The sequence below is a fragment of the Poecile atricapillus genome, chromosome 1 (genome assembly GCF_030490865.1).
Source record: "Poecile atricapillus isolate bPoeAtr1 chromosome 1, bPoeAtr1.hap1, whole genome shotgun sequence".
NCBI lineage: Eukaryota > Metazoa > Chordata > Aves > Passeriformes > Paridae > Poecile > Poecile atricapillus.
Genome location: NC_081249.1, coordinates 88,818,193 through 88,845,999, shown reverse-complemented (window position 1 = coordinate 88,845,999; position 27,807 = coordinate 88,818,193). Strand labels below are relative to the sequence as shown.

The window sequence follows — 27,807 nt, the reverse complement described above, 5'->3', positions numbered from 1 at the left end:
CACACTGCTCTGTTTCCTCTCCAGCTACACCATTTCACGAAGGATTCATGGCAGTCCTGGGTTTTTAAAATAGAAATATCTATTGCCCTACAACCCCTCTTCTACCACTCTCCCTGCGTCTCTTGGGCACCACTAAATGTTCTTCATCTGCAAATGGATTTCAAGGCTGCTCTGCTGGTGATGCATGGGCTGAGCAAGGGGACAGAGCTGGCTCACATACAGTCGCTAGGGCATATGTCTCACAGGCAGCCTGTGACACAAGGATGTCTCTGTGGAGAGGCTCATCATCTTCTATAGGTCTTCTTGAAGACCTGCTTCTGCAGTCATCTCTCATGAAAGAGAGGGTCTTCAAGGGGACTGGAAAAATGGGTTTAAAACCCAGTATCTCCTAACACAAACCCGTGATGTATTACAATGCATTTATTCCCACAGCAGCCATGAGGTAGGAACTTGAAACCAGATTTATTGCTTATTGAGAAGTCTAAAAACTATAAACCCTAGCACTTTGGGCTGCATTTCTTGTCACTTTCCCTGACCTTTCCTTTAACATTAAAAAACCCAAAACCAAACCACTGTAATGGATCCACTCCAGAATAGCCTGAGACCTTCTGGAAGCCACAAAAAGAGGTTGTTTTGCAGTGCAATTGGAAATGCAACCCTTGACCATCAGCAGGAATGAAAAACTGGGGCTTCTGGCACTGCCTGTGTATAGCTGGATCTTGCTTCTGGGGAGATTTATAGGGCTTTCACATACAGTGCAGCCTGAAAAGCATGTACAAACAGTGCAAGCAAATGCATTTCACCACAGCCTCATTCTGTGACATCATTTCTTTTCAACAGTGAAAATCACTCAGACCTGAAATTAATTATCCTATACAGGGGCCAGCAACAAGAGAGTGCAAAGCACTAACATCAGCATGAGCTTCTGACACAATGACAATTTTGGTATCCTCTCTTTTTTCTGGGACCATTTGGAATGTAGTTTTTAAAGTATGCTAGTGCTTCCCAAGCCATTTTGCCTTAGGTAAATGTATAGCCATTGTGCCAAGCGTGTGTGTGTGTGTGTGTGTGTACAGCTGCACATTTGACATGCCTCCTGAAGATTGTTTTGCTAAGGTCAGTGATTTTCTATGCAATTAGGAACCTATTTTCTGCAAGATTACTGAAAACTCAGCTATTCTCCTTGACCTCAACAAAGCTTGCTAAATGCTTCAGTTCTTTTGGAAAATTAAGATACTCATTTAGGTGTCCTCAGCTGGACCTGTGACTCAAATTGAAACATCTGCTCAAAGGTTTTCCACAGCCACTGCTAATAAATTCACTTTGTCAGCAGTGAGTACCATATCTGTGACCTGATGATCCCCAGAACTGCCTCAGGCTACAGGGCAGCCAGGAGCTACTTCAGACAGGATGGACTTGCTATAGGAATTCATTCTGGCTGGACCTAGACACACTAACTTTGTTTCAAATCCTTGTTCCCCACTGTTTCCTGTACCAAAAGAGTCAGGTATGACCATGTCACGAAGGCACCTCTGTTTATTCAAAACAACCTTTCATCCTTCAGCTTTGCATCATCACATTCACCCACAGACAGTCTGCTGTGCTCCCTCAAACATGTTTGCTGTATCCCACAGGCTTGCTGTGGTTATTGCATGGGTGACTCTGCAATGGTACGGCTTTCCCGGGCTTAAATTTCCGAGTCCTCAATAGGGCCATTCAGAAATACTGCAGTAGGAAGTGGTGGTGAGCATTCATTGGGATGGATAAAGTTTTCAGGTGGGAACAGTTTTACTTTAGATGCAACGTGGTCTCGGGTTGACTTACTCTCCACAATCTGATGCTTAAGCGTTCCCATCTCTGAGTCCCAGGCTTGTCCCCTCCGCAATTTCTTAAAGGTGTTCCGGAAACCCTCGGTGCTAAAGTAGTAGATCAAGGGGTCCAGTGTGCAGTTCATGCTGGCCAGCATCATGGTTATAATTAATGCTTGGCGCACGGAGGCCTGGGTTTCTTCCTCAACCTTCATCACCCGGGCCTTTATCATCCCATAAACCGCCAGGGTAGTGTTGTAGGGCACAAAGCAGATGATGAAGATGACCAGATTGACCAAGAGGAGACGGACAGTCTTCTGCTGTCGCAGGGTCTTTGTCTGGCTGGGCTGGCAGAGCTCCTGAAAGATCCGGATTGAGCAGTATGTCACAGAGCTGAGAGGCAGGAGAAACCCCAAGATTTCAGCCAGGATTACCAGGGGGAAGAGGTTATTCTGCCACATGTTGTCGCTAAAGCTTTCAAAGCACAGATAAATGGTCTGGTTTTTTACTTTACAGTGGTTTTGCTTGTGGACTATGGCTGTGGGGATGGAGCCCAGGAAGATTACAACCCAGACGATGAAGCAGAGGAGCTTGGCCACCTTGGGGCGCCGCAGATGCCGCCAGCGAAGTGGGTGAACAATGGCAACGTAGCGATCCAGGTTGATGCACATCAGGAAGAGGCAGCTACCGTACATGTTGATCTGGAAGACTGAGCCAGAGACCTGGCACAGGATGCTACCAAAGGGCCAGTGGTGGTTGGAGTAGTAGTAGAGTCGCAGGGGCAGAGGAAGTGTGAAGCTGAGGTCGCTTATGGCCAGGTTCAACATGTAGATCATCACTACAGACTTCAGGCGCAGGTATCGGACGAATATCCACAGGGCTACCACATTGAGTATCAAACCTGTGATGAATATCAGGGTGTAGCCAGGCATGAGGAGGTGGTGGTTGAAGGTGTAATCCTTGCATGTCTGAGATGTATTGGACGTATTGGATGTATTGGACGCTGACATGCCCAGCATGGATCAGGGGCTGGTCTTGCTGTGGTGTCTGAGCCTGTTGGTGGGCTGAGGAGACACAAAGAAGAGCACTGAGGGATGTTGTTCCCCTCTGAGAAGCCACGGGCAGGTCATTCCTGTCATCTGCAGCTGGGAGGTAGATGGGCAATATCTCTCTTGGCTGGCACTGCTTTGGATTGCGGCTCTGTGGTCATCTGGCAGGGATGGTAATGTGGAGTCTGCTTCTGCCTCTAGCTCAGTAGTTCTTTCCAGTGGTTATGAGGTGATAAGGTGATGGAGGATCATTGCCAGCTGTCAGTACAATTCCTGGTCAGACTGGGAGATCAAAACAGAAGAGTTTAAGTTAGAGGAGGAAATCTCTGGAAATGTTAAAATCCCACCACAGTGGCGTCTGCAGCAAGAGCTCATAAAGAAACCAAAAGATGAGGAAAAATGGACACTATAAAAGTGAGTAATTACGTGGCAGAAGAAGACAGAGCACAGAGAAGGTGGTTGTTGTACAGAATCATTTATCACTCAGCCCCAGAAAATGAACTTTGCTTTGATCACTGCTGAGAGCACATGAATACAAGAAAGGGACACCATAAGCACACAGGGAAAGCAGTTGAGGCAGCTCCACACAAAGAGAAAGAAAAAGAAGAGAGCAGCATTTTGAAGGAAAAATGCTGAGTGGAAGGAACTTAAAATAAAAGTGGCATAGTATTGTTTTATATCAGAGAAAAAGGACTTTGTACGTCCACTTCAGATAAAAAAATTACAGTACAGTTAGACCTGACTCCACCCAAGCTCCTTTTCTTACGTAAAGCAACATGCACAAACCTCAGTTCCAGGCACTTTGAGTTCCTTATGCTTCTTACATTCATACAGTTCCTTTGTTGTCCTTACTTGCATGGGACCAGTGGTGCTTATTTGGATTGCATGCCCTCATTCTGCTGCTTAGAACACCCTAAAGCTTGAAGCAGCCCATGTCCCAGGAATGCAGAGCAGCACAGGGGAGCACAATAAAAAAGGAAGTGCCATGGGACTCCCTCATTAGCATCCATGTAGATTGTGATTTATTTCAAAAGGAAAGTATAATTTTCTGTCTAGAGAATATCTTTACATGAGGTTGATATTACTCAGCAACCTGACAGGCATGTCAAGCACATCAGACCTTCTGCATGGCATTGTGTGGCAATGCACAGATCCAGAGGGAATCTGCTGCAGACAGAAGAGTGTGCTGACCTCATAGAGAGGAAGAGAACCATTCTGGCAACAACACGTTGCCAGACAATTGCCAGACATTCCCAACAATGGAAGTGGAAACCTAATACAAGAGTGTAGGCAGCTACCAACTTGCCCATCCTTTTGTGTTGTTGCGCAGGTCCATCACCAAAACAGATTTCTTAGAGAAACTTCTACTGGTTTATCAAACTATATCTGAGTGGATTCTACCCTTCCTGGTGGATGAATACTTCGCATGAAGTCTCGTGCAAGTTTGGAGTATAAGATAAGATGACAAGGCAAAAGTGCAAGAATGTTGTTCATTTCAAGTGAAATGTTTCATGCTTCAAGAGATCTCAAGGAGAAGCACCGCCAATGGTCAAAGGAGGTGATTGTCCTGCTCTGCTTTGCAATGGTGCAGCCTCAGCTTGAGTTCTGTGTGCAGTTTTGGGCAATATAAAAAAAGACATTGAGCTATTAGAGAGTGTGCAAATGAGGGCCATGAGGATGGTGAAGGACCTTGAGGGGAAACCGTATGAGAAGCAGCTGAGGTCACCTGGTCTGTTCTGCCTGGAGGAGACTGAGGGGAGACCTCACTGCAGTCTGAAACTTCCTCGAGAGGGGAAGAGGATGGGCAGGCACTGATCTCTTCTCTGTGGTGAGATCCATGTCAGGATCCCAGGGAATGGCCTGAAGTTGTGTCAGGGGTATGTTTAGGTTGGATGTTAGAAGGTTCTTCATCCAGAGGGTGTTTGGGCACTGGAACAGGCTCCCCAGGGCAGTGGTCACAGCACCAAGCCTGACAGAATTCAAGAAGTGTTTGGACAACAGTCTCAGACACAGGGTGTGATTCTTGGGATATCCTGTGCAATGCCAGGAGCTAGACTTGCTGATCCTTGATGATCCTGATAAGTCCCTTCCAACTCAGTATATTCTGTGATCTATAATTCTAGGAGAATATGTCAGCTTTTGTTAGAGCCCAAACCCTGCAATGAACTGCAGACTGAACAGAGTGGTCAGACCTTTATCTTGATGGAAACAAAGTTATTGAGACTGTGACTTAGTGAGTGACCATGACCTGCTGTAACACATGTACTCAGACCAGCCAGATGTCAGGTGAAAAGGACTTATCTCTACAGAAAACATGTTTTTTCAAGCCTTCCAGAGGTATTAACAGATCTAGAGAATACAATATGTAAGCACAGTCCATGCTGTGTCAGGCTTTCTACCACTAATATTCAATCTCAAATTGTGGATGGTGAAGGGATTGTGTTAAGAACAGTACAATCATGTAGTTACACTGCCTCAAGCTGTCTTCCTGCTTCCAGCATAAACAGCTCAGGAATTTCTTGAGCCATAGGTGACCTAGTTGTATTCAGTAGTCCTCGGGGAACTTTTATTTCATTGGGTTTTTTTCAGTAATTTTTTGAGTTGATGTAAAATTTACCACCTACATTATCCAGTGCCAGAGTGCCAATGAGTTCCACAGCTTACTTGTGCCCCAGGTGAAGAATCACTTCCATATACCCATCTCTGATTCATCATCAGCTAGATTCAGTTCTTAGCTTTAGTGCTGGAAGAGACAGGGCAAAACCCATCCCTTTTCACCTTCATTTCATGGCTGATAATATTATAAACGTCTACCATACTCCCACTCAGCAACTTTTTTTTTTTTTTTTTTTTTTTTAGGCTAAAGGGTCCTTGTCTTCATGGTTTTTCCTTGTAGAGAAGCTATTCTGTACTTTTGATCATCTTTGTTGCCCTTCTCAGCATCTTTCTGCTTCTGCTACAGGCTTTGTGAGCCCTGTGCTGGGGTGCTGAAAACACGCAGTGCTGATGATGTGGATGCACTGAGCTGCGTAGGTGTAGATCTCATTTGCAAGTGGTAATGGTCAGTTCAGTTTGCTTTTTCCCATCACTTCACTAGATAAAGTTTCAGCTGTTAGTTTAAGTCCAGTCACTCACACTTCTCTTAATCTCTGCACTTCTTCGCAGCCAAACCTCATCTTTTTAAACTTGAATAATTTTATGTCTCCAACAGATTTGTTATTTTATTATTCATCCCTCATGAATAAGTCAAACAGTCCAAGCCACAGCACAGGTGTCTGACAACTCCACTGAGAAAAACAACCATCTACCTTCACTCTCTGTCCATTCTTTTAGGCCCTTTTTATCCAAATAGGAACATTTTCTTTAATTTTTTTTAAGTGCCAGTGGTGAGACTAGCTTTGAAAGCCTTCTGGAAATCCACATGGGCCACTGTTCACATGCTTATTGAGCCCTTTAAGGAAGAACTGTGGGAACAGCATTCCTTTATAAAAGCCATGATGACTTTTCCCCCCTAATTAGATGTGACCGCATGCCATTTGATTTTTTCCTTTATTATAGCCTCTACTAATTTGTTCAGCAAAACCATCAGGCTCCCTGGTCTGAAACCCCCCAAGAGCCTTTTCTTAAATTGAGTCTGCCTTTAAGAGCTGTTTTAAGCAAAGGTTTCTATAGCACAATTAGTCAGGTCTTCCACCCTTCAGTTATTTCAGTGTGGTTTTGGACACTGTTTAGTTCATCTTGCTGCTCTGTGGTTGATCCTACTACAGTTTTGACCAGAGACAGTCCTTTTATGAACTTCCCATAATGTGAGTTTCTGCTGTGGAAATCTCCAAGGCTTTCATAACACAAATACCAGTGAAAGAAGCCTATCCTTTTTTTTTTGCCCACCATCCCATTTTCTTTCTTTTCTGAGGAGTCTTTCCTTACACACTCTAACCTTTCAGCCTTCAAGATGGAACAGCACAGTTCTCAACTGGCAGCAAAGATCACTGAGAGCAGAAAATAGATTGGGGTTTTTGAGGGGATTTTTTTTCGTGGGTAGATGGAAATACAGAAGAAAGGGTCTGCTAGGTGCTGGTATGGAAAAGCCATACTAAGCTGATAGTCTCAGACTTACCACAACAGATACTGTGACCAAGACCTGAAATGAGATGTATGCAGACACAGTCATTGGAAAGATGAAGTCGTGGGTGTGGAAAGTTTCTCCAGTGAGCTTTGGAGGTCCTGCTTTGACTGTTCCTCTCTAAAAAGGAAATCTATGGGTAGATAAAGCAGGCTGGCAGCAGGGAGACCGATTATCCTTGCTGGTTAATGTCTGAGAGTCAAGAGGCATGTTCCTTGTGGCTGCCTCTGAAAGAATCCCAAGTACTCATTGCTCTGCACAAAAGCTGCCAAGAGATCCCAAGCCACCGGCTGTGTAAGGAGGCAGTGGTACCACAGCTGAATAATTCCCCTCCTCACAACAAGATCCTCTCTTTAAATCCTGAAGAAACTCTCTGTTTGGTGACTGACCTTATATATCCCAGGAGGTGGAAGAAGCATTTTTTTCTCTCTTCAATTTGAGCCCCTGAATACCATCAACTGCCAAGACTGTGACTTGCAAAATCCATGTGAATTTGACATTTTTCTTTTGGAGGGTAAAAAGCCCTAAATGTACTTGCGTACAGGGTCCAGAACAGGCAGGCATGCCCTGAGATGGGATGTGTGCCTGGCATCTTGCTGCCTGGTCCTGGGAATGCTCTCTCTCCTGGCATTGTCTTACTAGGAGTCACTGCCTCCAAGCACTACAAAAATGACAAAGAATCTGAGTATGGGGCTGAGAAATGAAGTGGAAAAAGAAAGCTGGAAAAATACTGATGAGCATGCTGCAGGGACAGTGTTTCTGTTAGTGGCTTGTCAATAAAAAACACGGGGAGTTTTGGGGCTACTGTGAGAATGCAGAGAGCAAATGTATTATTGGGGTGCAGAACTTAAAACACAAGCTGCATAAGCTCGCTTACTTAATCTGAAATCAAAGAGGAAACAACAAAAATGTGTCAAACCTCAGAAAATGCACCCGACTTTACTCTAGAAATTGGAGGTATATTTTTTTAATAAATGTGGGTGCTTTTTACCTGCTGCTGGTGATATTAAATCCCACTTTTTATCTTTTTTCTATGCAAGAAATTAGATTTTTGTGGTGATTAGGATCTTGAAGACATTCAAGGCTTATGATAGCTTGTTTTTAGGGAGAGATACATGATATATAAGCTGAGACCTCTGTATTTAACTCATGAGGTTTGATCACACTGCTATTGCCTCCTCCCTAGAGATGCCACCCCTCCTCATCTCCTGAGAATCCTGTGGAAGAGGGCTCCCATGGTGGGCACCTTGGCAAGTAAGCTCTGCAGGCTGCCTGTGCTTTCAGTATCACAGGATCCCAAAGGAAGCCCCAGTTTGAATAAAGCCAGAGATGTGCCTTGCGCCTCCTTGTCCACGGGGCAGCTGAGGAGGGGCAGATGTCCCCCAGGGCCCCGTGGTCAGGCCTGGCAGCACGTGCACAGCAGCTCACGGGTGCCCAGGGTGCCAGACCATCCAGCTCTCCAGATGTTCCCGCCTGCCTTACCTCGCTGCTGGAGAAGAGCCAAGCGTGGATGCCGGCTTGCTGCTCCGTGAGCGCTCCCACTGCAGTGGTCTCGATCCCGGCACCAAACCCGCAAAGCAGCTTGGATCAGAACAGAACGGGGCAGGCTCTTCATCCAAATCACAGCTGTCCCCTACCACGCTATGGCTGATTCTACATCTGGCATGCTGCAGTTTGACTCTTCTCCTTTCTCACTTCCTGATGCACTTCTGCCTGGCTGCAAAGCATGAACTTTGTTATCAAAAGCTGATAAGCTAAACCACATCCTACAACAGCAAATGCAATCATGAAAGAAGCAGTACCCAGGTGTCCTTGCAACTGAGGAGACCTGCCCTGGGTCATAGTGCCAAATACGTGCTTGTCTTGCTAACTCAGCCACCCCCAGGACTGACAGAGAGAAAATAAAACATCTCTCTCCCCAAAATATTGCTAAACAGGAGGTAGAAGTGAAATACAGGAAGTGAGAGCAAAGTTGATTTAATTGCTAGCCCGCACAAAGACTTGGAGTCCTGTCACTCCCCTGGTCTAGGGTGCTTTGGGATTGAACTCCTTCCCAGGGGTCCAGCTGTGCACTGCTGGCATATGGCAGGGTCCCAAAAAGAACCAGGCTGTGAAGAAGTGTCATTATCTGTGGCAAGCAAAGGCATGTTTGCCACGAACCTCCGTCCCTGGCGTTCAAGGCTATGGGAGGCACAGTGCTATGGAAGTACAAGGGCTGATTTACCAGGACATCTGTGACCTGGCACTGCCACGTGTAGCTGGGAAGGGACCTTGTGCAGAGCCCATCTGGCACTCTATTGCTTCGAGTCCTATTTCTGCTTTGCCAGTCTCAGCACATCTGGAAGAAGACACGAGTTGTGGTGACACTCCTAATCCCACTGCCACCCTGCCCCACGAACAGCTGCCCTGGGAAGTTGCTGTGGGCTCCCTTTCTCTGCAGCCCTTGTCTGCTGGTGTTTGATTTTCTCACTCCCTGCCTCCCTTGTTCTGCTGTTACTGACTCCTCATTCAGGGAATGACACACCATTGGATATATGTTCTGGCTGCCCATAAATCCTTGGAGGGCACAATAGCACCCAAACCACTGAGTTAACCCTGCTTCTTTTCAGTGCCTCCCTTTTTTAACCAGACTCCTTTTCTCTCTTGCTAGTTGCTGGGATCTTTGTTCTCACGGCTTTTTGTGTCTCTTCAGTTCCCGTCAAGGCGTTGCTACTGATAAAAGCTTGCAGATATGCCACGGGGGGTGTCCTTTGCCTAAGGAGTGTCTGACACATTCTGTGGGAACTTCCCCCTCCCCTGCAGCCTTCACCCCTCACACACATGAGCACACACCTGGCTGAGCCCGGCAGTCCTGGCTTTTCCATGTGTGAGAAGACAAGGACACCGCGGCACCCAGCCCAGCCCATGAGCCCCAGAGCATCCTCACCCAGCCAAGTCCACTCACCCCCTCGGGTCTCGGTGCAGCAGCCCACGAGTTGTGTCCCCTCACTGGGGGGGCTCACACGTCTGCCCCTCGCTGTCTCTTGGAGGCTCAGCTCATGGGGAAGAGCAGCTCAAGCCCCAGCGTTTCCTCACTGCTATTGGAGTGAGCAGCAGGTAAGACCAGATTACTGGGGTGTGTGTTGGAGGCTACACCCTGATGCTGCAGATCCCAACATGCCTGCCACCCCGCAGTGCTGGCTCCAGAAAGCAGGAGCAAGGACCCAACAGGAGGAGGGATGCAGGGAGCTGGGAAGGCAAGGAGAGAGGTGAAAGAGAGAGGCAGCCCAGGTCTGAAAGGATGACTGAGAAACCATAGTGTTCTTCAGACCTCCTTGTGCAGAAGAATGTGGGAGAGCAGGGCATAGGGGAGAATCCCTTCATGGAAGAAGCACAGCTGGGCCAGAACAGCCCTGCTTCATTTTCTGAATGATTCAGACAGGAAAAGCAGAAACCTGTGGCTGCGGAGGTGTTTTACCTTCCAAGTCACTGGCAAGAGCTGGCACTTCCCAGGCTGGCTGTGGGAATGGCAGTCTTTTGTCCCGGGATATTTCAGCTCCCTGGTCACATGGCTCACATTTTCCTGGGCTCCCAGGGGCTCTTAGGAAAGGGGTACCCAATGAGAAGGGGGGGCAGCCACCCCATTGTGCCTCCTAGGAGAAGGGCAAGGACTGATCTTGGGGAAAGACAGTTGATAGGGAGGAAAATGAGGGAGGGGAAGGGAGACCTGCCAGGGAAAGAGTTAAGAGAGCCAGGGAGCAGCTGGGCTGTGTCTGTTTGCTGTAGCTATGTGGGCTGCAGGGTAGAAAAGAAGAATCTCCAGCCTGGAGGAGGCAGATGAGGGAGTGTCTTGAAGAACAGTGGATGTGGGTGAGGGAGGCAGCAGGTCTTCTTCTCTCTGCTGAGGAGCTGTCACTGCAGGGAAGCTCTCTCCCCAAAGGGCTTGGTGACACACAGGTGACGAGTTGGTAGATCTGGCAACAGCTGCGTGGTGCTGCTGCGATCTTCTTGTGCGGAAGACTCTGTCTGCTGCTGAGCAGGTCTTGGGCTGCCTCCTGCTGAAGAAGTGACTGGACTGTGGAGGAAGACAACCCCATCATCTGCTGGCAGGATGGCACAGGCCACGGGAGTGACACAGATGCTGTCCCCATCCATGTGAGCTCCTGGTGACGGATGCCAACCCCAGAGCACTAGCTCAGAGCTCTCCCACCGTGCTGCCCAAGCTGTAGCACTGGTGTGGACGACTTCGCAGGGGCAACCCAGCAGGGTTCTGCTGGCTACAGGGTCTCCAATGCTGGCAGGCACCACACATGGACAGCCCACGGTCTCTGCAGTGCTGGAGCTGCTGTGAAAGGCGCTGTTGGGCAGAGGCCGTGGGAAGCGACAGGAGGGGATTCAGGCGGCTGCTGTGCGGGGGCTGGAGGTGGTGAAGTTTTGCCATGGACAGGATGGAGCTGGTGTGGCTGCACGTGATGCTGATCCACGTGCAGCACATCGCTGCCGTGACCTGGCTGTAAGTATGCTTTGTGCTTGTGTTGTCTGGGTTGGAAAACCACCTAGGGAGGTGCTGTCTCCAAAGAAAATAGGGTGAGAACAGGGTGGAAGGAGGAATCTGGGCAACCAGAAAGCAGAAGGGGCATCTCTGGGATGGAGGGAGTGGGATGGTAAGGCTGAAGAGGTGCAGACCAGAATGGGCAGCAAGAATGTCCAATTCACAGACAACATGGCCACAGCCGCTTCCCTGCCCCATTTCTGCTTTAAGATATGCCTAGAGAAGGTTAGTCCTGCAGAGGTGAGGCCCTGGCTCTAGCCCATCTGCAGCTGAACCTCTCCGCTGCCCCACAGGTCCCTGACCAAGCAGATTTCCCTGCAGGCAGCCCTCCAGGACCCCAGGGGCTGTGATGGCCTGATGGGGCAGGTGGAAGAGCAGGTGGAAGCCATGGAGGCGGTGAAGTGAGGTGTGGAGCTGGCTGCCCTCGAGTGCCAGCACCAGTTCCACTCGCTGCTGGAACTGCTCCACCCTGCAGGGGCTGCAGGTCTTGGGCAAAGCCACCATCCAAGGTCAGCGAGGGAGGGTGGCACAGACAGGCTTGGCATGGTGTCCCTCCAGCATGCCTACTGTGCCCTTGGCACATCAGCCTAGTGTGCCAGAATTGCACTGTACCCGTCCCCAGAGTGGCCAGTGATTTCTTCCACATGCTAACAAGTCTGTCAGCACAGAGCAAACTGAACCAAATGCTCTCACAAATATTAGCATTCTGGAGAAACTCCTTCCCATTTGGCCAGATTTGGCATTTTGGTCCCATCGGACCATCCTGGGTACCACCTCTGCAGACTGGTAGATTTTCTCCCTGACCCTGCCACCCACCCTGCCACAGAGCCACATCACTTACTGACTCCCTGCCCACCCTGGTGAACACCCTGACATGTATTTCTCCCAAGCAGTCTCCATCAGAAGGCATGAAGTCTCTGTCCTTCCTGCATGCAGTGACAGCCTCTTTTCCCACCCTGTGCCCCATAAGTGCCTTTGCCCTCTGCAGACTGGTGCCATTTCTTGTCCTGCTGCAGGCACGCAGGAGTCAGCTTTCATCTGCACCATCTCCACTGCCAGCTTTGCTTTTGCTGTCACCCGTGCCTGCAGCCACAGGGAGCTGCACAAGCGTGGCTGCGACCACAAGATCCGAGGAGTCAGCCCTGAAGGTGGAAGAAGTGGGCAGCAGGGAGAAAGTGGCAGAGGGGAAGGTCCTTGGGGGAGACAGACCTGAAAAGGAGACGCTTTCATTCTCCACAGGTCTTTGGGAGATCTTCTCAGGGATTCTCTTTCCTTGTCTCAAGGCTGCTTTCCCTCTGCAGGTTTCCAGTGGTCAGGCTGCTATGATAACCTGTTTTATGGGATTGATTTCTCTCAGGCCTTCGTGGACAGCCCTGAGAGGAGCCACAGTGTCTCCTCCAGCCGAATGCTCATCAACCTGCACAACAATGAGGCAGGGAGGAAGGTAAGGACAGGAGCAAGGGCTGGGAGCAAACCTGGCTGCAGGGGCTTCTCCCTGTCTTGGCAGAGGTCAGTCCAGCCCCCACACCCCAACAGGGCAGCCCCATGCTCCCAGAGGAGTCTGCATCCTGCTGCCTTTCCTGGCCCAGCACTGTGCTGATTACCCTGAGCTGGCTCCTGCCTGTGTGGAGGGGGTCCCAGCCTCCCCTCCACTCTTTTGTGCAGTCTCCTTTTCCTCGCACCCCACCTATGATTTAGGAAATAATTCTCTCTGTTCTGCTCTGAAGGGCTTCCCTGCCCCTCCAGCACCTCTTCAATAAAGAAAGACAGCTGCAGGCGCTGCAGTCAGATCTGGGCTGTTGTGGTTTGAGTTATTTTTTCAGATGGAGGGTTGGAGGACACAAGCCAAATAAACCACTAAAGTTGAGAAAAAACCCCAGCTGCAGTGAAAGGCAAAGTGCACACAAAAGCTTCTTGCTCCCATGCTGTGTCTGGGACCTGGAGAGTCCCTGTCTCTGGTCCCTCCCCCGACTCTGGACATGCAAGAAATGCCTTCTCCAGTGCTCAGCTGTTCCTTTGGCTGGAGAAATGTTTCCAAGAGGAGTTCCAGCAGCTGCCACAGTGAGGCTCTCCTCATTCAGGCTGACCTCAGTGCCAGGGAATGTTATGGAACAAATTATCCTAAGTGCAATCCCACAGCACAACCAGGGAATCAGCCCTAGCCAGAGTGGGTTCAGAAAAGGCAGGTCCTGCTTGACCTTTTAAAAGGTCTCCTTTTATGACCAGGTGACCTGCCTAGGGATGAGGGAAAGGCTGTGCATGTTGTGGACCGGACTTCAATAAAGCCTTTGACACCACTTCCCACAGCATTCTCCTGGAGAGGCTGGCAGCCCACAGCCTGAGCAGGTGCATTCTGTGCTGGGTTAAAAACCAGGGAGTGGTGGTGTGTGGAGTTACATCCACCTGGTCACCAGGGGGGTTCCCAGGGCTCAGAACGGGGCCAGTCCTGGGTAAAAACTTTATCAGTGATCTGGAGGAGGGGATCCAGGGCCCTCAGTCCGTTTGCAGGAGACACCAAGCTGGGTGGGAGCGTTGATCTGCAGGAGGGCTCTGCAGAGGGATCTGGACAGGCTGGATCCATGGGCTGAGACCAATTGTGTGAAGTTCAATAAGGCCAAGTGCCAGGTCCTGCTTTTCAGTCAGAACAACCCCAGGCAGCACCACAGGCTGGGGACAGAGTGGCTGGGAAGCTGCCCAGAGGAAAAGAACCTGGGGGTGCTGGTGACAGAGCTGAACATGAGCCAGCTGTGCCCAGGTGGCCAAAAAGGCCAATGGCACCTGGCCTGTGTCAGGAATAGTGTGGCCAGCAGGAGCAGGGCAGTGACTGGTCTTGCATTCTGCACTGGTGAGGCCACACCTTGAGTGCTGTGTCCAGTTCTGGGCCCCTCACTGCAAGAAAGATGTGGAGGGGCTGGAGTGAGTCCAGAGAAGGGCAACAAAGCCTGTGAAGGGTCTGGAGTGGCTAAAGGAGCTGGGGTTGTTTAGCCTGGAGAAAAGGAGGCTCAGGGGAGCCCTGATCACTCTCTACAGCTCCCTGAAAGAGGGGGCAGCCAGGTGGGAGTTGGTCTCTTCTCCCAGGCAACCAGTGACAGGACAAGAGGAAATGGCTCCAAGCTGTGCCAGGGGAGGTTCAGGATATTATGAAAAAAATTTCTCCACTGAAAGGGTGATCAGGCATTGGAACAGGCTTCCCAGGGAAGTGGTGGAATCACCATCCCTGGAAGTGTTCAAAAAACAAGTAGATGTGGCACTTTGTGATATGGTTTAGAGGGCATGGTAGTATTTGGTCAAAGGCCTTGACTATCTTGAAGGTCTTTACAAACTTTATTAACTTTCAGATTTCTGCTTGGAGAGGCTGTGGAATATCTCTTGCCACAGCTGCACCTCCTCGTCTCCCTCCTTTGCACTCAGCACCCGGTAGCTCTTGTAAGGCTTGCATTCCATGGGAGCCACCTGCAAGGAGAGCCTGGGTTCGTGGGAGTGGTACCTCTGCCCATCCTTCCCCAAGGAAAGAGATCTCCATGGTGGATGGCATCTGGAGGCTGGGATGATGGGGGCACCAGGGGGAAGAGGGGAGGACCAGCTGAACTGGCAGCTCAACTGTGTGCTTGCTAGGATACAGGCCAGTCCTCTGTCCTGCTCTGGTGATTTGGGCTTTTGTTACTGCCTAGGAAGCTCCCAGCAGATGGGGGAGATCCTGCCCTTAAGGGATATCATCCCTCACATCATCTGTACAAGTCTCACCCACCACTGACACCCCAGTTGTGCTGGGGCCTCTATTTGTTCTGCCACCTCCCCCAAATACACCCAGTTCTGTCCTCCTAGAAGGAAAAGCAGTGGGCCAGTGAGTCCAGCAGGGACTCAGGGCTGGCTGTGGAGGGGCCAGACATGGAAGAGCAGGCTGTGCAAAAGGCAGCGTGGCTGCTTCTCACCCTCTGGTTGTAGATGCTCTTCAGGAGGCACTGGTAGCTCTTGAACATGCAGTAGCTGGGATGCTGATTTCCTCTCGAGTCACAGATCTGGTGGCAAGGGAATGAAGGTCAGAGAAAGAAGAGGAGAAGGGGGGATGGGAACATCCAGTGATGGTCACCCACCTTTCCTGAACCATCCCCGTTTTGGAAGGCTTCATACTCTGCCTTCAGCCAGAGGATCACAGCAGGCTCCTTACAGCCATAGATGGCCATCTGGCTGCACCAGTACTCCAAACTCATCCCTCTCAAAAAGTCCATGTTGTAGCCCTCCAGGGTCTCTGAGGACATGGGCTGCAAAGGGGTGGGAAAAAGTGAGCCATGCTTCTTCCTCCCCTTCCCCAGCTCCCAGTCCAGGCTCCTCCTGATACAGCAGCAGGACATACAGCTCGCTCGGTACCTTGCCCTCCTCATCCCCGAGCTGGGCCGAGATCTGAGGGTTGATGTAGGTGGAGAAGCTGCCCGAGTCGCAGTGAACACGGTTCAGGGTCTTGATGTTCTGGCACTGCTCCCTCTTCAGCGAGCAAAAAGCACAGGCAGGGCACAGGTCCAAGTGGTGCCGCCCAAGGTTGTCACACACCTGGGGTGGATCCAGCGGTCAGGGGGAAAAGGAGGCTAAGAACCTCCCAAAACAGGGGACTGAGGAGTTCCCATATTCCTGGCTTGGAATTCCTGCCTCCCTGGTCACCCAGGTCAGCTTCTCTCAGGAGGTGGCCTGCACACAGTGGGGGCCAGAGGTGGACACTGGTGTCTTTACCGAGTCTCCGAACTCAAAGTTTTTTTTCTCCATCTCCCTCCAGGCTGTGGCGAGCATCGAGGAGAGGCAATCTCCCTCCAGCACTGCGTAGCACAGGATCAGCACTGCCTCATCGTTCTGCAGGGCTAGAAGGCTGACAGAAAGGGAAGGAGGGAGTCATCTCATTCCTTGTCACACACTGAAGAGATGCATCTTTAGTTAGAAACTGAAAACAATCCCAAAACAAAGTGAAAAATCCCTTCCCAAAGAAACCTTGGACTCTTGGCTAAACTGCACAGAGTCTCTCTGCAGGGTCTGTACATGCTGGCGTGACACAGAGCCTGCAGCGGGGTTGCTGTGCATTTGGGGGCATGTGAGAGGGACTGGATGAAGAGCACAGCTTGAAGAGCTTTCCCAGAGCCCCTGCAGCAGCTGCTGCCTAATTTCATCCATTGGAGTGCACAGTGAGGAGATGTTTGTTAGTTGTCTGCTGAGTGTTGAAGGTTGGGCAGCCCCGTTTGGGTCTGGAGAATGTCACATATTAAGCCTCCCTCCCAAGTATTTGACAGAAACAGGGAAAAACTTGTTGAGCACTGTTCATCCAAACTGACATGGGTAGCTAAAAGTAGAAAATGTCAGGACAATGGGATCAGAGCAATGAGAATATTTGGGATCTCTTAGGAACAATGGAATTTGTAAACATGGTACACAACTGTTAGCAGACAGGGATGGTTGGTTTCAGTCATCATCAATGATGCAGAAGAGGTAAACATGCTCATTAGATATTTTCCTCTTGTGTCTGGAAACAAAGCCAGTGATAAATAAACAAACTTTGATCTGACAGAGAGTAAAGAAGAGCAGCTTATGTTAAAATGCTCTTAAAATCCATGCATGGGCTAACATGTATGGACAAGCTTTCCTGAGAATAGCTGAAACTTCTTGGAGACTGTCAGATTAGCATTGAAAAGAAGAAAAAAAAAGAAGCGGTGGAGAACCTGAAGGAAGGTCCTGAAGATGAGATTTCCTCAGGCCTGGAAAACTTTCACCTAGAGGCAGAAGCTAAAAAGGCATCACTCAGCTGAGCAAATCCACCAGTGGGTACCCACTCAGTCAGTCAGCCCTTTTACCAAGGAGGGCTTCAGCTGGAAAGCTCTCCTTGTCAGCAGGTGGATGAGTAACGACTTTTGGTGACTGGAATTTGGGGGCAAGATCCATTCAAACCAGAAGCAAACTGCATCTTCCTCACACCAAGGGTGTTTAGCATGGGAACAGCTGATGGGTGCTTCCTCCACAGTTTGGAGACTCCAAAAAAGTTTGGATGCTTCTGTTAGGAGAGGAGTCTGCCACCACATAGCACTGTTGTTTTCTTTGGGGCTCACCAGACATGACTTCATGTCCTGTCCTGAGCAGGAGGGTCAGGGTGCAAGGTCAGGGCAATTCCTAGACCTGAATGTTAAAAGAGATGAGTCTCACAGAACACAGAGTTGTGCCACCAGCCTGAGTTTGAAAGAACTCAAGAAGCTTAGTCAAGAATGACCAAGAAATTCTGCTGTGGTCTCTGTCACATCCTTTTCCTTCTCCATCTCTGCTGTGAGGTTTTCTGGTCTCACAGCTGCAAATTTATGAGCTGATTTACCACCTCTGGGTGAGTATAACAGCACTGCTGCTGGTTCTCTCCACTCGTTGACATGCTGCTGAGCTGTTTGTGGATGCACAGAGGTTTCACCATGATTCAGGGAAAGGGATGGGTCTATCTAAAGCGATTTCCTAATGCAAATCCCTCCCCAGCTTTGTACCTCTGCATTTTACTGTCCTAAGCACTGCCCTGGAAAAAGCCTAACAGGTACTGTGAGGCAAAGATCCAAAGGGAATGTGAAAAAAACCCACCAGGATTAAGAAGAATCCATGGGCCGAGATCAGTAATTGATCCAAGGCGAAAGAGAAAACTTCAGGTAACAGCTTATCATACTTTGGCATCTCAGGATGTGGAAGGACACACAGAGCCTGCTTCGGTGCTATCTCTGAAGAGTTCTGGTGAGCAGCATCTGCCTCTCCCACCATGTAATGACAAGGATTTGGGCCATTAGCTTTCAGCTGCTGAACCTTCCTGATACTGGCTGGCTGAGGTGCAGTGAGCACCTGAGGCAAGCAGAAAAGAAGATAAGGAGAGAACAGCAGCTTTCCAGCACTTGGTAACTTCTGATTTAAGGGGGTTGCTGCAGGAAACGAAAACCAGTTATGAAGAAGACACTCTTAACAGCTTCAGAAACAGAAAAAAAGATCTTTGACTGCATGCCAGGGCTGGTTATGGGTGATGATAATTCAAAAGGAGTTTTTTTTTTTTCTGGGGATGGTATTTCTAATGAAGGGTCTGGCCTTAAAATGAAAGCCTCTGGGGCTGAAGTAGATAAGCAGCACAAGGACTGTTTGGAGGGGTAAGGCAGGAGGAGGAGGAGGGGGAGTCACCAGGAGTGTATGTATCTCTCACTGCACATAAATATCCCAAGGGTGGCTGCCAAGACAATGGTGCCAGACTCTTTTCAGTGGTGCCTGGCCACAGGATAAGGAGCAGTGGCCATAAACTAAAACAGAAAAAATACTGCCTCAACATCAGGAAGAACTTCTTTGCATTGAGGGTGGCAGGGCACTGGAACAGGCTGTCCAGAGAGGTCATGGAGTCTCCCTCCCAAGAAAATCAAACCCACCTAGACAGGATCCTGTGTCACCTGCTTTATGTGACCCTTCCTTGTCAGGGGATTGGACAGAATGATCTCCAGCCCTAACAGTTCTGGGATTCTGAGAGGGCTGGAGCAGCCTTGCTGGGGAAGCTGGGCTCACACGAACCACAGGTGAGCATCCAAGCGCGAATACCAGCGGAATCAGATCTGGATCCGGGACAGCTGTGATGCTGAAAGGGTGTAGGGGCTGTAGCTGACAAATAACACAGCAGTGGGAAGCTCTGGGAAAAAGGGCAAATGCAATTCTTTGTGCAAACAGAAAAGCAGGGAAGGGAGGCTGATGTCCTTCCATGTACCCAAATGCCAAATCTCATCAATGGGTAGTGTGCACAGAGCTGGAGCGTGGGGGTGTTTTAAAGGGACACTGAAAGTTGCTGCAGAAAATGAGAGTTGCATGGGCTTTATAAGGCAAGGGCTACAGAGCTCTCTTTGGCTTATTGCAAGACTGAATCATGGTTTAGAGGGAACTCTGAGGAGAGGAAATACTGGGAAACAAGGCAGAAAGCACAATAAGGACTAAAAATAGAAAATAGGTGCAGAAATTGTTGTTCCCCCCTCCCGCCCAATGATTCACCACTACCAGAAAGACCACAGAAAAGTGCTGCAGGTTATTCTTGTCTTACTACCCTTTCCCTGTCTGCCTCTAAAGATTACAGCTGGCCTCATCAGGCACTATGAAAGCTGGAATAGCTGCCAGAGCAGCTGCCACAAGCCACAAGGGATGAATAAAAGGATGGATGTCCTGCTGGACATAAAACCCCAGGGAAGACACGCAGCTCTGGGATGTGTGCCCATCACAGCCCTGCCCACCTTGTGTTAAACCAGATGCTGAATGGCACCTCTGCACAACGACCAGTCCCACCTAGCATTGCTCCCCTTGCTGGGATGGAAATGCCTCCAGGCATTTTTCCCCTTTTTTAGGTCATGCTTTCAAGTTCCTGTGAGAGGAGGTGGGATGTGGAGAGCGGCAAAGCCGACAGGCGCGGTCTATCTCGCCTTTTTATCCTCAGTGGGGTTTAAGCTTTGCTTAGCATGATTGATGGGGCTCGACTGCCAGTTACAGACACACAGGCAGCATTAGTGTCTTTGAGACACTCTGCAGCAGCAGAGAGAGTGTCATCTGCAGCCACAGCAGTCCCCCAGTAATCCCAATAGAGCTCAGTCACAGCAAGGCTCAGTTTCACAGGCAGGGAGAACGAAATCCTCAGCGAAACACAATTTTGCCGGAGAGCACATACACCAGGAAAACTTTATCCAGGCAATGAAAGCCTCCTACAATATTAGGAAGGAGGATGACATCTGTTAGAGGCTTGCAAGAGGACAGTTATGGCTTTAACAACATGATGCAACTCATCTTTGCATGCAGAAGTGGAATCTGTGGCTGCACTGTGGCAGTGCTATGCAGCGTGCTCAAGAGAAACCACAGACATGCAATCAGGCACAAAATCTGTGTGCTTACAGGAACATCACTGGCCAGCAAGAGAGCGAAACCAAAATGACTTCTCCATGAAAACCGCATCTAGACACCCTTTTTTTTCTTTTTTTTTCTTTCTTTTTTTTTTTTTTTTCTCTTGGTAAGCAAAATAATATTTGCATGTCAGTCAAAGCAAATGGTCCTCAGCCACAAGGTACTAAAAGGTCAAAAAGGAAATTTGAGTGAAAGCACAATATCTTTTTGGAGGTCTTTTCTCTGTCACCAGTCCCAGCTACCTGAGGACAGAAGCAAACAGATCCTGGCAGAGCAGCTGAGAAGAGCTCAACATGCTCCGTAAGCTCCTAATGCATCCATAGGCCAGAGGAACTGAGGGGGGTGTGTGACAGGGTTGCAGCAAGCCAGCCTGAACTGTGCTGAACTGCCACAATGCTGCCTCCAAAACAGAATGGGGAACCAGAAACACCCTAGGAAGTGCTGTGCACACATCCAGAGTGCAGAGAAGTGTGTGTGCTTGAGGAGAAGGAGCGGCCCTGCACAGCTTTGTGCTCCCGGCTGATTCCTAGCCCAGGGTGGCTGCTGCTCCCCATTGCCCAGGATGCAAGGACAGTGCCATTTTCAGGCACTAACAGTGCTGGATCACCCTCTCCCTGGGTGCTGGAGGGAGGGCTCCCCAGGTACATTCCTGCTCTGGATGGGACAGCTTGCTCCAGAGCACTTGCCCACACTCACCACCTGCTCCGAGCAGGGATGTGGATGCCCTGGGGCTGGACAGCCCTGCACGGGTGGGGTGTGGTGCCCAGAAAGAGCAGCCTTCCCCTCACCTGCCTCGGGGGTGGATTTCTGACTTCACTGTGTGTCCTGGGCCCAAGCTGGTGAGGTTCCAAGAGGAGTTCTTGGTCTCCAAGGACGCATCCAAGGAGAGGGCTGAATGGATCAGCTGCCAGATGCTTTTCCTCAGGCTTTGCTCCTCAGGGGATTCCACCCTGGAAGGTGAGGTGGTAGCCCAGGGAGTCGGTGGGTGCGTAGTCCTACTCTTCTGCCGGGGTGTGGGCACCTTTGGCGTGGCTGTGGGGTGCTTTGTCTGCCATGGTTTCTGACCTAACAGAGCACAAGAGAACTGGAGAAGGTCTTCCACATTGTCCTGCAGCAGGGCATCAGCAGGTGACAGAAAAGCCCTCTTCTGAGTGGTGAGACAGAGGGATGGAGCGGTCAAGGGCGGCTTTCGGAGGACAGACAGAAAGCTGCAGGGGTGGAGAGCAGCTACAGGAGAGCAGCAGGTGAGCAGGGGTGCCCAGCACAGCTCAGTGCAGCCATACCTTGTGTGACAGGGGAGCCTCTGTCCGCTGCCGAGGAGTCTGGGGTGCTGGATGGCTCCATCGGGGAAGGGTTTGTTAGAGACCAACCCAAACATGGGACTCGCTGCGTGGAGGAGAGAGGGAGAAACACAACTCTCACTGTGCTATCTTCCCTTCCTCCTCACTTTCCATTTCCCAAGAGATACTCCCCACATCCCAGCCCTTACCTTGACGAAGAACTGCTGTTTGAGGCAGCGATACTGAGCAAACTGGCAGAAGGTCTGGAACTGCACCACCTCTGGAAATTCAGTGCAGATCGGCCCTAGAGACAGAGATGTGGGATGGAGACAGGCCTGGGTGCACCAAGAGATGGGGACCCTCTCAGGTGGCAGCTCGTGGACACAGGACAAGTCCAAGCTGTGTGCCCCCAGGTGGAGATCACAGCCCTGGGCTGTTAGAGCTCCCCATTCCAGGCACCACATCCCTTTTCCCTTCAGCCCCCTGAGGGTTTCGCTTTGTCCTTCTGCCCTTTTTCACACAGTTATCTTTCCTATGACAGAGACACTGTTTCCAGGATCTGATGCTTTTGTTATTAGTTCTTGCTGGGTTTAAAAAAGAGAAAAATGCCAAGTAGTGACTTAGAAGGTTAAAAAGATGACCAGACCAGGCCTGGGAGCACCAGAGAATCAGAGAATGGTTTGGTTTGGTTTGGTTTGGTTTGGTTTGGTTTGGTTTGGTTTGGTTTGGTTTGGTTTGGTTTGGTTTGGTTTGGTTTGGTTTGGTTTGGTTTGGTTTGGTTTGGTTTGGTTTGGTTTGGTTTGGTTTGGTGTGGTTTGGAAGGGTCTTTATAGACTGTCAAGTTCCAAGTCCCCTGCCACGGTCAGGGACTCCTTCCACTGGACCAGGTTGTTCAAAGGCCCATCCAGCCTGGTCTTCTTGGGTCAGGGATGGGGCTGCCACAGCTTCTCCAGGCAGATGGCTCTAGAGGAGACAAATTCTTCAGGGCAATATAGTTTGACATTGATTCCAGCCTTGCAGGGGATGGAGGAGGGTCCATGGGGCCAGGATGCTGCTGGCAAAGCCTGTGCCTGTACACACACACTCTGCAATCTTGACCAGCACTGCCAGCACACTGGCTCCAGGGACACAGCTCTTGCAGCAATTGCAGGAAAGCCAAGGGTGTGCAGGAGAGCAGAAAATGCTGAATAATTGGGTGATCTTGTGCTGCCTCTGCTCTAGGAGTGCATAGCCTGGCTGGCACAGAGGGTCTTGTGAGAACAGGGTGCTGGCTCAGAGGGAGGGCACTGCTCTCCTGATATTGCTCAGGAATCCTTTACTCTGTACTCATTTCTTGTGCTGAGCAAACAGCTGCGCCATCAAAAGCAGAATTTCAGATCTACACCGGGATCCCAGCCCAGAAAAATGCCCAACTTGTATGGAAAACTTCAGAACCCCATCCCTTGTTTAAAGCACAAGATATTGTAGGGAGCACTCCAGATCCTCACACTCTCCTTTGTTTAAAGCTAAAGTGATTGCCTTCCTCAGCACCACACCTGAATGGGCACAATTAATGCTCATATCTGAGTGTAGACAGCACTGCCATAGATCTGTGGGGAGAGCAGGAGCTAAACATGAGAGGGCACACACTCTGCCACATCTGTTCCAGCTCTCAGGCTGGCTGAAATGTGCCAAAATATCCCCCAAACTGGGAAAAAAGGTAACACAGAGGGGAATATATTCTGCTGGATAGGTGTGTTAGGCTGAGGGATGGGAGAAAAGAAGGTAAAGAGGGCAGCCTGCAAAACTGTCCCATCTTCTGGCATTTCCAGATGCTTCTGCTCCTGACAAGTGAGTCTCTGAAGGCAGCAGCAGTGGGAGTGTGTCTGGACATGACAAAGAGCAGTGCTGGGGAATTGGGCACCATGAGGAGAGAAACTAGGGACAGACCGTGGGTGCACCCATGCACAGTGGATTTCAGGTGCCCAAAAGTGGGTGAAGAGCATAGGACCCATCCCTGGGTGGGTGGGGTGGGACTTGTTCCCCCAACACAGCTGCAGAAACCAGCAAGAAATAGTTGCCCTCAAGCTGCAGTCCAAATAAGCAGTTGGCTGATCATTCAGCTCACTGACGTTCATATCTAAATATAAAGACATATTTTTTATGAGAAAATTGCCTCTATTTTTTTTTCCTCTGAAGAAAAATACAACAGAAGTAGTCCCAAGTTTTTCAGCTGCACAGATATAATTATACCACTTAAATTCTCTGATGCAGGGGTGCAGGGAAAATATGACTGCAGAGATCTGAAGGGTGCTGTTGCTATGGTGCTTTCTGAACCGGGATGTTTCTTGGCTCCTGAAATGTTAAACACTTAAAAAGGCAGCTTATCATCTCAAGTTTTCTTAAAGACCTACGAGAGCCCATGAGCCAAGATTCCGCATTAACCCTCAGATGAAGCTGGAAGGAGCTGGTAAGAGATGAGGAGCTGCACTGAGCTTGAGAAGACTGTGGCCAGTTTTTCCTCCTGCCACCTCACCAACAGAGATGTGGAGAAAGGAAGGGCCACTGGAGGGGCTGTGGCTTTCAGCCTCACGACCTGTAAAGAGGGGCTGGGACAGCTGTGCTTGCTCAGCTGGGTGAAGAGGAGGAGTCACAGCAGCCCACAAGGGCTTGAAGGAAACCTTACAAGAGAAAAAACCCTTTTTGGTGATGCCAGACAACACATGGAGTGGGGGGAAAACCGTGCAAATTGCTGCTTAGGTTAGGGCAGCCCTTTGGGAAAAGGTTTGTTTTTTCTCCAGGAGAGTGGTGCAGCACTGAAAGGGATGCTCAGAGAGGCCACAAAAACCAGTGCGCTCTAGTCAGGCTAGTGCCTGCCCCAAGCCGCTTTTTGGGCTATATTGACCAACCCAAGCCATCCCATTCCCACAATCCTGTGGCATTTTGGGGCAGCTCCAGCGGGGTCCACGTGCTCCTCTGAGCCTGGTGATGCCCTTACCTTCGGGGATTTTTCCGTGGTTCTCCTCCTGGTCCAGGCGCCGGATGTCGTGGTTGAGGCAGCCGTAGGCCTGGCGCAGCAGGCAGAACATGTTTGCCTGCCAGGGCGGGTGCAGCTTGGCAAAGAACTGCTGGTACTCCCTGTCCGAGAGCGGGCTGCCCGGCACCGGCGGCACCGGCAGCACCGGCGGAGCCGCAGCGGCCGCCGGCAAGCTCAGCACACCTGCGGGACAAACACGGGCCGTGGGCTGCGCTGTCCCTGCCACCTGAGCGGGTGGAAATGGAGGAGCAGGCTGGCCTGCCCCTGTCTGCTGGCACAGAGTGCTGGGACAAACACTTCAGATGCCGGCCTGGTCTCCATCCATCATCCCTGCCTGCAGGGCGCTGGGGTAACCAGGAGGCCCAGGGAAAAGGCGGGGAAAGAATACAGAGGAAAGAAAAAACCAAAAAAACCCCTTTAAAAGTCAGATTTTATTTTGAGCTTGGTTTGGATTGGGGGGGAAGTGTTTTTGTTTTGGTTGTGTTGTTTCCTTTTTATATGTGTGTTTTGTGGGGGGAGGTTGAGTTTTTTTGTGTGTTTGATGTTTTCTGTTTTTTTGGGTTTTTTTGTGTTTGGGTGTTTTTGGGGGGATAGGGGGAGGGTATTGATGTGCTTTTTTTTTATTTTTCCCCTCAAAAGTCCCAGCCTCCAGAGGCACCCACAGTGGTGGTGGCTCCCCTGCCCCCTGCACTGTGCTGTGGACACATCCCTGTCCAGGGGGACATCCCTCCATCTCCTCCCTCCCCTCTTTGCCTCCCGCCGAGCCCCCTCTCCTGCTGCCTCCGCACGATCCCCACCCCAAGCCCCTGACACGGCTCTGGTGACAGACAGGGATGCGGCAGCAGCAGCAGAGCAGCGGCTCCAGCCCCAGGCCCTGAGGTGGCCCTGCCGGGGCGGTCACTTACTCAGCAGCCAGAGGAGCCGCGATGTGTGTGCCACGGGCTGCAGCATCACGGAGCTGCTCGGTGGCCGCCTGGGAGTCCCTCACACACCGAGCAGGGCAGGGCGGCGAGTCTGAGCGCTCGGCTCCTGCCCTTGGCAACCGTGGAACCATTCCCTGGCCACGGCACCGCAATCGGAACCCGGGGCCGGTGTCGCGGAGGGGCCAGCCGGAGCTCTGGGCGCCCCTAGGGAGGGGACACGCCAGGCTCATAGGGACAAGGGAGCGGGAGCCAAACTGGGAGGTTCTCCCTCTATTTGGGGACACGCTGGTGGCTGGGAACGACCCACAACAGCATTTGAGGTCTGGCCAGGCTGATCTGAGGCTGGGGGTACTCCAAAAGTGATACCTATGGGGTATCTTAAAACCCAAATTGTTTCACGAGGGGGAAAGGAGGCAGCATCTGTTCCATCTGCACGGGTTTGAGAAGCACCCACGTCTTCCCAGGAGCGTCCCAGCACCGGCTTGCTTCAGGATGTGTCGGGAAGCTGGTTTGATCCCTCCCAGGCAGACACAGCACTTTGTGAGCTCCCGGGGAGTCAAGGGAGCAGCAGCTGCTCTTCCTCCTCTCCTGGCACAGGTGCCCTCAGCACCTCTCTCTGCTCTGCAAAGCATTCCCAGGAAGAAAGCAGGAATAATGCTGCCAGCAAAAAGGGACCACCAGAGCAGAAGTGCCCAGAGCCCTAAGGACTGACTTGAGGGGGATCCGCAGCCGTGCCCATTTCCTAGCGCTGGGACACCTGAAGCGCAGGGCACGGACACAGCATCCCCGGTGCCTGCCACAGCTTCCACAGGCACAGGCACGGCCGCAAGCAGCACGGCTGAGCAGCTGGCAGGAAAACGCTTGGCACAGCAGCCCCGGGAGCTGCAGGCGTGAGCAGAAGTCGGGGGGCCCAGCAGAGCCCCCCCGGCACCCCCGGCTCTGCGGAGCGGCTCCGGGGAGGAGCCCAGGAGGAGCTGCGGGCAGAGCGGGGCCGAGCTCCGGAGCTCGCAGCGGGGTTCTGCTGCTGGAGCCGCTCCTGCCGCAGATCCGGGGAGATTCCAGCGGCTCTGCTGATGCACCGGCTGCGGCTGCAGGGCTGGCACATCATGCCCTGTGGCCATGCAGGCTCTCAGCTCGCAGTTCAGGAGGTGTCTGGTGGCGGTGGCAGCGCGTAGCTCTGCGGGGCCTGGCAGGAGACGAGCTGTACTTTGCTCTGTCTTGTGGGAAAGTAGTGTTTCTGAGAAGCTTGAAGCCTGGCCATTTAAAAGCACTGCTGAATTTTGAATGTTTTTTCAGTTCTTTAGAAAAACAATGATCAGGAGAGTTTTTCCAGCTAGCTCTCGATACTCGCATTAGAACAGGCAACACTGCTGGAGCTTGCATATTTTTGGCAGCTCCTAGCCTTGCATTACTTAGCTTGAGACATATTGCTTATTAGCTGATTTTAGACAATTGCATGGCCTTCAGCTCCCTAGCTCTGTTAATCACCTCCACTTCTCTGCAGGAAAAGAGCCAAGGCTGAGTTCTGTCACCCTGGCTGAGCAGCTTCCCAGAGCAGTTCAGTGCTGACCTCACTGGCTGATGGAAATGTGGGACTAAGGAAAGCAAACCGATGTGGCATGTCACAGAATCACAGAATCATAGAATGGTTTGGGTTGGAAGAGACCTTAAAGATCATCCAATTCCAACCCCCCTGCCATGGGCAGGGACACCTCCCACTAGACCAGGCTGCTCAGGGCCCCATCCAACCTGGCCTTGAACACTGCCAGGGATGGAGCACCCGCAGCTTCTCTGGGAAATGCCACACAGTGTTATTGATATCTGGCAGATGCTGGGTACACTGCCTGTGTCTTCAGGTGCCAGCAAGGGATTTATGGCAAATGAGAACAGGAAACAAGAATGAATGCAAAAGAAGGGGGACCTGTCAAAGGAGTCCCCCTTGGTCAGGGCTCTGGTAGCAACACCTGTGGGGAGCTACTGCTTATTTGGAAAGGTGGTTACAGATGCGAGGATGTTGGCTACTCCTCATGCACTGTGGAACATCCTGGACTTGGTTCACGTTGTCAGAATCCTTCAGAAAACTCACAGTCCACTAGTGGACTCTGTAGAAACCAGTGAGTCTCTGGCATGCGCCCAGCAGGGTTGGGAGGCTGCGAGAGCAGGAGGC

General features: G+C 50.8%; 3 protein-coding genes across 6 annotated transcripts; 1 reads left to right on the top strand and 2 right to left on the bottom strand.

Moving 5' to 3' along the window:
* Positions 1 to 1,509: 1,509 nt before the first annotated feature.
* On the bottom strand, positions 1,510 to 12,817 carry LPAR5 (lysophosphatidic acid receptor 5). 4 transcript variants are annotated; one of them, XM_058829774.1, is made up of 5 exons: positions 12,721 to 12,817; positions 10,438 to 10,559; positions 9,925 to 10,057; positions 8,463 to 8,697; positions 1,510 to 3,130 (listed from the first exon to the last, which is right to left on the bottom strand). In XM_058829774.1, the coding sequence occupies exon 5, from the start codon at positions 2,825 to 2,827 to the stop codon at positions 1,688 to 1,690; it is 1,140 nt and encodes a 379-aa protein (XP_058685757.1). In that variant the 5' UTR covers positions 2,828 to 3,130; positions 8,463 to 8,697; positions 9,925 to 10,057; positions 10,438 to 10,559; positions 12,721 to 12,817; the 3' UTR covers positions 1,510 to 1,687. The 4 variants fall into 4 exon arrangements, with proteins under 4 accessions (XP_058685757.1, XP_058685758.1, XP_058685761.1 ...); XM_058829775.1 differs by lacking the exon at positions 12,721 to 12,817 and having other exon boundaries at positions 10,438 to 10,610; XM_058829778.1 differs by lacking the exons at positions 9,925 to 10,057; positions 10,438 to 10,559; positions 12,721 to 12,817 and adding an exon at positions 9,205 to 9,298.
* LOC131579769 (protein Wnt-4-like) lies at positions 11,399 to 13,249 on the top strand. The gene is made up of 5 exons (XM_058840196.1): positions 11,399 to 11,472; positions 11,805 to 11,912; positions 12,448 to 12,686; positions 12,813 to 12,955; positions 13,048 to 13,249. Exons 1-5 carry the CDS (start codon positions 11,399 to 11,401, stop codon positions 13,207 to 13,209), a joined length of 726 nt encoding a protein of 241 aa, XP_058696179.1. The 3' UTR covers positions 13,210 to 13,249.
* Positions 13,250 to 14,825: 1,576 nt separating this feature from the next.
* On the bottom strand, positions 14,826 to 26,761 carry ACRBP (acrosin binding protein). Its single transcript, XM_058840078.1, has 11 exons — positions 26,418 to 26,761; positions 25,706 to 25,844; positions 24,679 to 24,943; positions 21,911 to 22,005; positions 21,705 to 21,807; positions 21,210 to 21,486; positions 16,237 to 16,381; positions 15,880 to 16,059; positions 15,606 to 15,773; positions 15,444 to 15,530; positions 14,826 to 14,964 (listed from the first exon to the last, which is right to left on the bottom strand). The coding sequence occupies exons 1-11, from the start codon at positions 26,759 to 26,761 to the stop codon at positions 14,839 to 14,841; spliced, it is 1,929 nt and encodes a 642-aa protein (XP_058696061.1). The 3' UTR covers positions 14,826 to 14,838.
* Positions 26,762 to 27,807: the final 1,046 nt, after the last annotated feature.